The following is a 12118-nucleotide window of genomic DNA, read 5'->3' on the forward strand; positions in this document are numbered from 1 at the left end:
CTCACTGTAGAAGTCTCGGATATGTCTCTGTGCAGCGACAGCTTAACAGCAGAGTGCTAACGGTGGTCATTTGTGGTGTCTGAATGATTTTCTCCCCCTCTATCATTTTTCTTTCTGTATAGATAGAAACACAAAGTCTGTGTGTGTAAATATGAACTGGATTAATGCACCAGGCGTATATTAAATGACAACAAAAAAAGGGCCAGAATGCTAGTTTCAGGGGTCATGATACCCCTGGTTCGGGGGCTACTCCACTTTCCTCTTACGGTCCAGAGACCAGTGCTGTAGGCTGATTAGCATCTCTAAATTGTTCCTAGTGTCAATGGGGTGTGTGGATGAATTGTGCAGTGATGGATGGACACCATGTCCACAGTGTCCCCCAGCTATCCCCAGGATAGAGTTTGGACTCCAGACTCATACAGAAAGGTTGTTATTAGTCTACATAATTCAGATATACAACAACTGATGGTGTTATGGCTGTTGCGTTACATGGACATCATTTTCAACATGGCTTTAATAGAATACAAAATACAACCAATGTGAAATTTAAAAAAAACAAAAGAAAAAAACCAATATATTTAATTTTTAAACTATTTTTAATTTGTACAATTTTTTAAATATTATTTTATTTTAAATGTTATATTATATTTTATTAAATCTACCCCCCCTTATGGACATGCTACATTTTTAGGCTACGTCACTAGATTTCTTTTCTTCTCTCTTTTTTTTTTTTTTTTTACACATTATACTGAATCAAGTTCTGATGTCTGATTGGAGCAAAAAAATATAAAATAAAAAAAATTATAAAAAGAAAAGAAAAGCTAATGCAAAACTTGCCAAGATGATTCGAGCCACTTCATGTGAGTGGCATTTCTACTGAATTGATTCACATTATTGCAAAAGTGGGAGCGTAGGGGGTGGGGGGGGGTAAAAAAAAAAAGGGTAATTTTGGGACAGTACATGGTACAGCGGGGAGGGGGTTGGCTGGCAGATGTGTATAAATGCACCAAGCAGCATGTGAAGGACCAGAGAAAGACTGCGGACTTCACCACATCCTCCCTAATAACAACAACAACAACAACAACAAAAGAATAATCCACAGAGGATTTAAAAAAAAATCCTTGGGAATTTTTCAACCATAGACTCATCCTCGGTCAGTTCACCGACTGATACGTCATCGTTTTTCCTTCTTTCTTCTTGATAATGGAAATTTGGAGACTGCTGGCTGTCATCATCAGCGTCAGTGTCCTCGCATGCAGCGCTCATGGGATGTCTTTTAGTCTTGACAAGGAACACTGGATTTCTAAGAACTGGGAGGTACGTAGAGCTCTGTGTATATATATATATATATATTTTTTTCTTACATTAAGCAAACTGTATAGATTCTTTAAAAGAAAAATCATTCATACATCACTATATTCCTGACATTTTGTCTCCCTCTCTCTTTAGATTTCTTTTTATGAACACAGTTCATTGCTATGGATGTTATTTTTCTGTCAACACTGTATTTATTTCTACTTACTAGGACAAACCTCTAGTGGACACACTAGCGAGTGAAGTGGCCAGTCTAATAAAGAGATCCAAAGCTCACCAGTTCTACGGTCTGATGGGAAAACGTACTGGTGAGAATTCCTTTGTCTGTTAAATCTGTTCTAAAATGAAGAAAGCAACAACACTTCCTTTTTCTCTCTCTCCTATCTCAGATATTCCTGAGCGTATGAGACTGGGACAGAAAAGTGAGTAATGAAACGTAATAAACATGAGAGATCTGATCATTTATAAGAGTAACCATTTTCTGTTTGGTTTGCTTTACAGGAAATAAAGGAGAGAAGTTTGTGGGACTCATGGGCAGATCGTTAAGAGGAGGTAAATTCTGGTGGACGTTACGCTCGGTTTTTCTGAACTACACTAGATCTCTGTAGTGGTTGATGCTGTAGTATTGTCTCACTACTGTCATTGTCTGTAGTGTTTGTCTCACAGCGACATCATTATCGAACTCAGTCACGCCACAAATTGTAGAGTCAACTTCTCAACGTTAATTACGCCACTCAGAGTTAACGAGAAGGAGCGCAGGATCCGAAAAATGCGGGCTTAAGTCACGCGGTTAAGTAAATAAATAATCGTACAAATGAAAATCTGATTAAATTTGATCCCACCGATTTCCAGGCATTTCTTTCCCGCAGATACGTTCACCAGAATAATCCCGGCCGAGACGAGCGCAGAAACGCAATCAGACATGCAACCAGACGCAGATCACACACTGAACCCGTACACAAAGCCGTAAACACAACACCAAACCTGACTTCTTTTCTTCCTTTCTTTCTAACAGATTTGCAAGAGGAATGGGACAATCCTTGAGATTACTGACGTGTGAGCGTTTTCATATTTAGAAGATATCAGAGGCATCATTTTCTGTGAAATAAACACACCAAAAAAGTCTTGATGTTCTTATGTAACACAAGAAAAAATATAAAAGTAAAGGTATGAAAAATTGTGCATTTTTTCAGTGTTTTTTTTTTTTATTTATTTGAGATCTGAGCCTGACTAAAAAAAAACAAACAAACAAACAAAAAAAAAAAACACAGTCCAGGAATGAATAGCGATGATCTCAGAGTAAAGGAAAAGATGAAATACTGTCGCTGTGTTGATTATATTATACTGAGATTGACATCGGTAACGTTTTACAGCCGAGTAAAATATGGGTGTTGAATTCCTGTCATGGGAGGAACCTGTCGCACGTAGCTGTCAGTAAGTGTGTCATCCTTGACATGAGGAAAAAAAACAAAAAAAAAAACAACAAACAACCAACTGATTTGAATACAGAGATAATTACTGAGTCCTTTCATCAGTTGAACTGGGTGTGAGAGCCGCATAAATACTTTGTAGTGACACCTACGCTGTGAAACCGACTGGCCAAACCCAATTCCTACGTAAAGTTTAGTTCCATCAGAGCTGAGCCGGTTAATCGAGGACTTGTGAATATTAAGGTGTGTTGGAATTAAATCTCTCTTTTGTGAAATAAATTGGGTGCATCTGCTTTGAGTCAATGTCATGCTTTGAAGCACAAAACATGTGAGCTCAAAAGAGAGAGAGAGGCTCTGTGAAATAATTACAGCGGCACAGGAACACAAAAAAAACCCAAAACAATAATAATTGCTATAGAGAGAAGTACAAAGGCCACACAGAGACCAGAATAACAATGAACCTTGTGAATTCATTGGGAAAGACGTTGCTGTATGTAAAAGGCTCAAATGAGAGGGGGAAAGGGGGTGTTCGGCCGGACTTCTCAAGTTCCTTTGGGTGGAGTCCATTTCAGTGAACTAGGATCTATGGTCTTGTTGCTGGTCCCTCGTTTGGTCTCTTTTGCTTTCCAGTCGTCGATCAGATCCTGTGAAGGCAGACATGGAGGAATGTTTTTATAATTATACCGTACAAATGGAAAAAGAAGTCTACAAAGGGTGGATGATTCGACACTGTTATTATAAAAATATGTCCTGACCTTTGGTATTATGCGATTCTATCTGGGTGAAAAGTTGTCCTGAGGTGAACGTTTCTCTTTACATTCCAAACCTTAATTATTTATTATTAATAAGACTAATCCTTTACTTCAAAGAGAATTCAGATGCACATTCTTGAAATGGAGACAGTGTGGCTGACATTATAAGATCAAATCCGGTTTCAGAAGCTATTTGTAAACCTGATCATATAACTCGCTTGGAAGAGAAAGAACTTTAGAGCCTGTAAAGGTCATTGCTTAATATGTTTTATTGTTCACACAGTATTTTACTTATTTTCTCAAAATCTTGGAATTTGAATGCAATATTAACGAAATTAAATTACTCCAGAAAGTTCAGATTAATACGCACAATGCATACAGCTAGCTAATGTCAATATTTTAGACTTTCTAGTGTGACAGCCTGGCTTTAAATCTGTTTTTTGGACATTTTCATGATTTGTGGGAACAGTTTGGGGATGACCCCTTACAGATGTTCTGTGGGGTTGAGGTCAGGACTGCAGGCCAGTCAAGTTCCTCCACACCAAACTCACTCATCCATGTCTTTATGGACCTTGCTTTGGTCACTGGTGTGCAGTCATGTTGGAACAGGAAGGGGTCATCCCCAAACTGTTCCCACAAAGAGCAAGAAATTGTCCAAAATGTCTTGGTATGAAGCTGAAGCATTAAGAGTTCCTTTCACTGGAACTAAGGGGCCGAGCCCAACCCCTGAATTCAATGATTTGGAGGGGTGTCCCAAAACTTTTGGCAGTATAGTGTATGTTCACACTGGATGATGGTTGGTTGATAGATAGAAACTAATATATATATATATATATATATTTAAAAAACAAAAACAAACAAAAAACACTTATGAGGCTGGAGATAGAACTTACCGATAATTTTTGCAAAAATAAATAAACAAGAAGTAATAAAAAAATAAATAAAAACACCACAGAACAAAACCTGAAGTATTTTAGATGAAGTAGCTGTTTAACTCATTTCTATCTAAAACTTTATAATACCAAGGTCACACTACACTAAGGGTTTTGTGAGCTCTAATATTCTACAGCATCAACTTATTGACTCAGCATTTATATTTTTATTAAACCACACTGCCACTACATTAGCGCATCTGATTGGTCAGGTGTTGATTAATTTTCTAAAACAGCAGCTCTGACAGTAAATCACACAGTTTACATTAACATGGCTGTTCTAACGGGTTTCTATAGCTTACTGTGATTTAGTTTTAGTTTTGTCGTATCACCCACCTGTAACATCCAGAAGCAAAGCTATAAGTAGTATAAAACAGCTATTAGTGCACATGCTGTACCTGTCTCTTTAAGACCAAGTGTTTCCCCTTCCAGTACTTCAGCATCTGCAGCGACTGCAACGTGCTGACGATATCCACCGGGTTCACGGCAGTCTCTTGGCTGATTTCTGTTCAAATAAAATGTGAGATTTCGGACCTCGGGTCAGAGAAACAATCACAGTGGTGTGTTTGTACTGTTCCTTATCATTATCTTATCACTATTCTAAAATGAGCTTAAGATATCTCTCTTGTCAAATCTATGGATTCAGTGCACTAACCCTACGTACCTTACGGTCATTCTGCAGCTGACTGGATAAGGATTTGTGTAAGGGACCACACAGCTATTACTTACCTTTGATGGAGATCTCTTTGCCCTGGAAGTTATACATGTAGCGCAAAAGGACCTCCTTCCAGTAGCTGCGGTAGCTGATAAGCCCCAAGTCGGAGAGAGGCCTTTCGGGAGATCCCACCTTTTCCTCCACCTTGGACAGCAGATAACCTACAGCAGATACAAATGGGTTTAAGGAAGATGGGCTTGCTACAACGATCAGACCATCAAGACCAAGGGCTCTGAGGAGCAACAAGTTGTGTGTTGTTATACGTCTATATATATACGAAAAAGATGTATGAATATTGGTCCATGATGTAGCTGGCTAACTCAGCTATGAGTCTGTCTGAAAGGGAGGGTTTGCTTCACTGCTGTATTGTGAATTTGATCAAGTATAAATGTACTTATAGAAGATATAAATCTTCTAATTGAAGCACAGACACGATGACACTGATGCAGGTCCTCAAAATGGCAGCGATGGTACAGTGTGGTGTGAACTGAGACTATCAACACTCACTAAAATCAATCAGCATCTTGCCATAGCCCTGCCTCATGTACTGTGGCATGGTGAGGATGCAGGACACGTTGTAGTTCAGGAAGGAGTTTTTCTCCTGCAAAAAAAAAAAAGACTGCAGATTTAGTGATATTCTCTCAGAAAAAGCCTTAGTGCATTATCATATTAATGTAAAGGTTGTAAGAGAAGATATATATCTGGCTATCGGGAGCTTCACACCTTTGAAAAATACCCCACGAGATGGCAGCCTGTGTTGTCAGCCTCAGTCATGACATAAAAGAGGAAGGGCTCAACGTCATAGTACAGTGTCTTGTGGTCCAGAAACAGCTTAGCCAGCAAACACAGGTTTTGGCAATAGATCTACCAGGAGAAAGGTAAATGGCTCTTTTGTTAAGGAACATGATTTAAGGCGGCGCCTTTCATCTCCATTAGACTTACGAGACGTGTTGTGCTGTAACGATTAGCTATTACCTTGTTTTTTTTCCCGTCGACCTCGAACACGGAGATGGCTCCTTTTCTGTAAATCTCATCTCCTGGGGGGTGTTTCCACACACATTTGGCCTGTGGGGTTCGAATACAGATTAGAAGCAAGAAAGAAGCAAGCTGCTCACTAAGCATTTTACATACAGTAATAATAACAGGGAGGGATAACTGCCTGAAATGTTGGATAGGTTTCCTGATGGATTCGACATGGCATGGCTCGACTTGTCGTACCTCAAGGCAACGAGTACTGCACCCAGAACTGCACCCAGCTGGCCAAATGAACTTTCTCTAGCTGAGTCATTGGCTATCTTAATATGTAGGCTGAAACCTAATCTATCTATTTAAAAAAATAAACTATCCCTAAAACAAATAAATGAACGTTTAACCCATACCTGTTCATACTCATCTCATTTACATTTCTGGCATTTGGTAGACACCTTCATCCAGAACAACTTACACCAATCAGGCATAAAATTATAACCACCTGCCTAATATTGTGTTGGTCCCCCTTTACTGTGTATTCTGACACCAGGTGCCATGATGAAGAGATCATCAGTCTTTCTTACTTCACCTCTAACTGCTCACAATGTTAAACCTGATCGGTGTACATTTTATCTCATTTTGTTTTTTCGCAACTAAGCAATTTAGGGTTAGGGGCCTTGCTCAGGGGCCCAGCAGTGGCAGCTTGGTGGACCAGGGATTTGAACTCACAACCTTAACCACTAAGCTTCCACATCTCAGTATAGGTTAAGTGTATTTCTTAAGCCCTGACCGGTACTTACTCTAGACAAAATGCTATAACTGTCCTATAACTCCTGACCTGACATACTGATTGATACTTCTTGTCATATCCCATTAAAGGACATTTGACCTTGACTGACAATTTAGACCTAAAAACACACTGTACTCAGAAATCATAAGAGTTAGGAAAATAAAATAAAACCGATACGAAAAAAGAAATTGGTTCATCCCTGAGATCATGGTTTGCTCAGAACTCTATGAAACGTTTCTTGTACCATGTGCCTGCGCAGAATGGTCTGGCTCTTCATGTACTTCAGGCAGAACTCGCAGACGTAAAGGCGGCCGAGCCGGGCGTACTCCTCTGGGTAAGGAGAGTGGTACCAGGTGTCCAGCTCGTAGCGACCGAACAGAATGGTTTTGATCATGTTGCTGCCTTCAGTGATTTGTCCTTGCATGCGCAGCTTCTCCTGAACAAATCAAACCATCGTATTAAGAAAAAAACAACTGAATAAAAAGCCACAATGAACTTGTTTCCAAAATTTACTGAAGAGGAGAGACACGGGTGGGACCGAATGTCATGTGCACCAGGAAAGACCTGGTCAAAAATCTGTGACAAGTTATACCTAACATCATAAGCAGTTTATCACTTCCTGTGGCGCTTACGGCAGCCTACCAGCCAACACTAATGGGGTCATAAGAGAGGCTTATATAATTTTTGTTTCGTTTATTTCTCAAGTTCATTACTGAGTACTAAAACTAAGTGCTTTTCCTGTTAAAATGAGTGTATGAATGTAAAAAATATCACCTTTACCCGTTTAGTGTGCGAGTCTGGATTTTCTAGATGATTGTTTTCAAGATTGAGTTTTCAGGTCACACATCTCATGGCAAGAATCACAACAGTGGAAAGTGTTGGAGAGACTTGCCAGTGTGGAACCAGCTGGACCGGGATGTCTAACAAGTGTTTGAACTTCACAGGAAGTATGTGAACAATGTCGCTGGAGTTGGCACTGCTTCATTGTCATGCCCCTCTGCTACACGTCAGATTCCATCACACCGCCCACACATGGATTAATCTTTCTATATGCAGGTTTCTATAACGTGCCCCATCGTGTTTTATTTCTCGTGTGGCGTTTGTAGCTGGACATGACTGGAAAGAGATGCGCCCTTCCAAACACACCTTTGAAGAGGTGCGTCTAGAAATGTATGTTCACTATTCCCAGCAGACTAAGACGTCAGCACGAGGTGTATAATTATATTTACGACTTAATGATTCAAGAGAATTAACGAAAAGAAAATAAATCAAAAATGCAATATCAACACTGTCCGATTTCAAGGGCCAAACAAAAACGTTTAAAGATTGCAGAAATAGTCCTCGCTTGATTACCAGATCCTCCGACGCTCTCGCTTGGGCTTTTCTGAACAGCTCGAGATCATATTCGCTTGTGATGTTCTCCAGGAGGGGCTCTCTACTTGTCCCATGGGTCTGCCTATGTTCCTAATGAGAAATACGAGCTCAGATTCAATACGACGGAAGCAACAGAGTAACAGAAATAGTATGGGTCAGAACAAACGAAAGAGAGGCGTACCATGTACTTCTCTTTCTGCTCCTTTGACAGTCCGGTGTCCTTTTTCTTCCTCAGTTCTTGAACTTTGTCCTTATATTTCACCTGCCTTGCAGTAGGAGCCTGCAGAAAGATTAGAAAATAATAAGACCGGTCATTTACATATAGCAGATACAGTATTAGCTAGTTTAATATACACATTCTTAAAATTCTATTCTATTATTAAATAATGATTCTGAACCCAACTCCAAACTCAGGCAAACGTCACAGCTTCACGAAACACAGCACCAGCATGCGACAGTCAAAGTGCGCCCCCTAGTGGCACTTGTATTTTATTCACAGTGTTATAGTCACTGGCCACCTCCAAGCACAGGTGAGAGGCTAGTGTTAATTGGACACCCCTCCAAATCAGTGAAATCAGGTGTTGTTTTTCAGGGGTTGGGCTCCGCCCCTTAGTTCCAGTGAAAGGAACTCTTAATGCTTCAGCTTCAAATGACATTTTGAACAATTTCATGCTGTTTGTGGGAACAGTTTGGGGATGACCCCTTCCTTTTAAAACATGACTGCACACCAGTGACCAAAGCAAGGTCCATAAAGACATGGATGAGTGAGTTTGGTGTGAGGGAACTTGACTGTCCTGCACAAGGGCAAGTACCTTTATCACTTGTGTAAGAGAACGATATATTGACTTTTTCGAAAGATTTTTAACGTCAAGCCCTAGATTTAAATTCTAATCATATGACGATCACGTACCTGGTGACGTGTAGCATGTCTGTTTTCCTCATTCTGAGTCTGACTTCTTTCCTCTTCCTGTTTTTCTCGCTCAGAAGCTTTCACCTTAATGCAGAAAAAATATGGTGTAAAACTTGAACACACACACACATGACACATTAAAAACATATGGTATTAAAATCATTAGCGAACCTTGCACTCATCAGCTGATAGGTTGTGGTAAAGCGGGCATCCGGATATGGAGAAGTGTCTTTCATGCTTTCCGGTTAAATGTCCTGCGAAAGGAGAGGAAGGGCATCTAGTGAAATAAACAAGCTGTTTTATTATGAAGGCACAGCAATGCACTGTTGTCTTGCATGCCATTGAGAAAAGGGATATAGATTTACCCACCCAAAGAGTTGCATCCAGGCGTGGGGCATTTCATGTTAAAGTTGTAGCTCTCGTGAAAGCGGCGGCGCTTTGGCCGATGAGAGGGATCACTGCCCGAGTCTTTATGGTCCTTGGCTGCACCTTCGTCGTGGGATGCGTTGGGACTGGAGATGTCGATGTCCGACTCAGATGAGGGAGCGTTACCTGTAGGAGTCCGGGGTGGCGACTCGTCTCTCTCTGCTACTTGCTTCACGTCTGCTGGGACATCTAATGTGAGGAGAAGGGCAGATTCTTAATCACATACAAAATCCTGTGTATGAGAACACTACAATAAATACATGAGTTTCTTTTCATTTCTTTGGCTGTTTAGGATGGACGATACACTATGTTGCCAAAAGTTTTGGGACACCCCTCCAAATCTTTCTTTCTTTCTTAACGTCATGCCAGCTTTTATGGCTATATTCTTGGCGCGAGTCAGTTTTTAATATTCAATATCAAAACTATATAAGATGTTTAAGATAATTTTTTAAAGAACTTTAAAACTGAAATTGGGTTTACCTGCGTAAAAACTTTTTCAAAAGTGTCCCCCTCCAAATCATTGAATTCAGGGGTTGGCCTTGCCCCATTAGTTCCAGTGAAAGGAACTCTTAAAGAGGATGACCCCTTCCTGTTCCAACACAATGCAAGGTCCATAAAGACATGGATGAGTGAGTTTGGTGTGGAGGAACTTGACTGGCCTGCACAGAGTCCTGACCTCAACCCCATAGAACACCTTTGGGATGAATTAGAGGGGAGACTGTGAGCCAGACCTTCTCATCATTACAACACCAGTGTATAAGCGTAAGGATTTGAGCAAGTTTGACCAAAAGGGCCAAATTGTGATGGCTAGACCACTGGATCAGAGCATCTCCAAAACTGCAGCTCTTGTGGGGTGTTCCCGGTCTGCAGTGGTCAGTATCTATCAAAATTAAACTCTAGGATTGAACAGCTTGAGCACTGCTGTCTTGTTTGTTTTGAGGATGCAAGAACTCAAAGTTACCTGACTTTTTGCAGCCTTAGTTTATGACCCATGGTACACAAGAACCTTCATTTCCAGGACAAGCGTTGTTGAGAAATCACTAACCCGTTCTAGATTATTCCTTCTAGCCCTTTTACCTTGAGAGCTCTGACTGAGGCGGACGGAGGCTCTGGTTAAGCGTGCATTGCTGCGTGGATTTGCGTCACTGTGTGAGCTGTCGGTCTTTTCGTGCTCGGTGGAATCGTCGGAGTCTGCCGTCCCGTCTGAACTGCTCCCGGCGGCTCTCTGCAAGCAAACGGTCAAGCAGATATTTACATAATTGTTAGAATCATGAAGAGCTCTCATGTTATGATGACTAGCTATAAGCTTACCCTGCAGATTTTTGGTGGTTTTTGGCTGACCCACTACATCCAACGACAATAACTAAGCTTAATATTATTTTTATGACCTTTTTGGCTCAGACTTTTGAGTCTGGTTCCTCTCTCTGTAGGTTTCTTCCGAACATCATCTGGGAGTTCTTCCTCAGCGTCAATGCATTTGGCTTACTTATTAGGATTTAAAGCTGCTTTGTGACTGTGTCTATTGGTAAAATCTCTCTATAAATAAAACTGAATTGAATTAACAGGACTTCATGATCAGGACTAATTCTCAACTCAGTGGCTAAAGCACACAAAATCAAAAGCAATGCTTATTATTACTCTTCTTTTATAAATCATGACATTCTAACATATAAGAATAATGAAAAGGCCAAGAACAAAACGTGAAACATTAGAGCTCACGCGCGCAGCCAGATTGTTGTTCACATTTAATACACCGGTTGTTTTTGAGCCGGGAATCGGTTCTTTCACTCGGTTCAGAGGGGTCGGTTCATTTCGCTCAAACGATTCGGAGTCGCTTTCACTAAAGCCTGTCTAGAAGGTTAGCTTCTGTGTTTAGCTGTAAAAAAACGTGGATTTCGAACAGAATTATGAAATCTCCTGAAACATTAACAGGACATTTATTAGCGATTTCACCTTCTGAACAGAAAATACAGCGTATCCAGCATAATAGCTAGCACAAAAATGGTCGCTTTTCAGTGCTAGCTGAGTGTACAAGTAAACATTTTACACTTTAATGTTTCACACCACCCGTTTACATCCGTCTGGCGATGAGTGTTAATGGTTAAGCATTTAAATAAATAAAAATAAATAACTTCTTCACAAAATCAGCGCAGAGTGTGAAAGGGCTAACAGGCGTCAAGCTAATACAAAAGAGGAGTCCTACTGTAAATTTAGCCGTGGCTCGATCTGAAATGCAGTAGTACAAGATTCGTAGGGCACTATACAGACATTTGAGGTTGTTCCTTAATACACTAAGTAGTGCGCCTACATAGTGAACACGGATCTTTTTGAGACAGGTCCACACACGGCTCCGCTAGTAAAACATTGACCCTTTCGTAGCATCTCCATTCTTACCTTTCTTCGAGGCATTATGGCTGTAAAGTAATTCCCGTTTCTTCTCAGTGACCAATAATTAAGTCGATCTTCTTGATTTCTCCTCTCTGAACTGAGAATAGCTCGCCTTTAT

At 40.5% G+C, this 12118-nt stretch overlaps 2 protein-coding genes across 3 annotated transcripts; one reads left to right on the plus strand and one right to left on the minus strand.

Annotated features, from left to right (window-relative positions):
- The first annotated feature begins 1010 nt into the window (after positions 1-1010).
- On the plus strand, positions 1011-2490 carry si:ch211-131k2.2 (protachykinin). Of its 2 annotated transcripts, none has more exons than XM_058407126.1 (5): positions 1011-1317; positions 1526-1616; positions 1704-1736; positions 1816-1866; positions 2330-2490. In XM_058407126.1, the coding sequence occupies exons 1-5, from the start codon at positions 1204-1206 to the stop codon at positions 2356-2358; spliced, it is 318 nt and encodes a 105-aa protein (XP_058263109.1). In that variant the 5' UTR covers positions 1011-1203; the 3' UTR covers positions 2359-2490. The 2 variants fall into 2 exon arrangements, with proteins under 2 accessions (XP_058263109.1, XP_058263108.1); XM_058407125.1 differs by having other exon boundaries at positions 1014-1317; positions 1526-1622.
- Positions 2491-2570: 80 nt separating this feature from the next.
- kat7b (K(lysine) acetyltransferase 7b) lies at positions 2571-12036 on the minus strand. The gene is made up of 14 exons (XM_058407124.1): positions 12007-12036; positions 10690-10837; positions 9556-9801; positions 9358-9440; positions 9187-9270; positions 8458-8556; positions 8256-8366; positions 7147-7338; positions 6119-6208; positions 5867-6007; positions 5651-5744; positions 5158-5304; positions 4827-4933; positions 2571-3388 (listed from the first exon to the last, which is right to left on the minus strand). The coding sequence occupies exons 1-14, from the start codon at positions 12019-12021 to the stop codon at positions 3287-3289; spliced, it is 1659 nt and encodes a 552-aa protein (XP_058263107.1). The 5' UTR covers positions 12022-12036; the 3' UTR covers positions 2571-3286.
- Between the last annotated feature and the right edge of the window lie 82 nt (positions 12037-12118).

This window comes from Hemibagrus wyckioides, linkage group LG13 (genome assembly GCF_019097595.1).
Source record: "Hemibagrus wyckioides isolate EC202008001 linkage group LG13, SWU_Hwy_1.0, whole genome shotgun sequence".
NCBI classification, from domain to species: Eukaryota; Metazoa; Chordata; class Actinopteri; order Siluriformes; family Bagridae; genus Hemibagrus; species Hemibagrus wyckioides.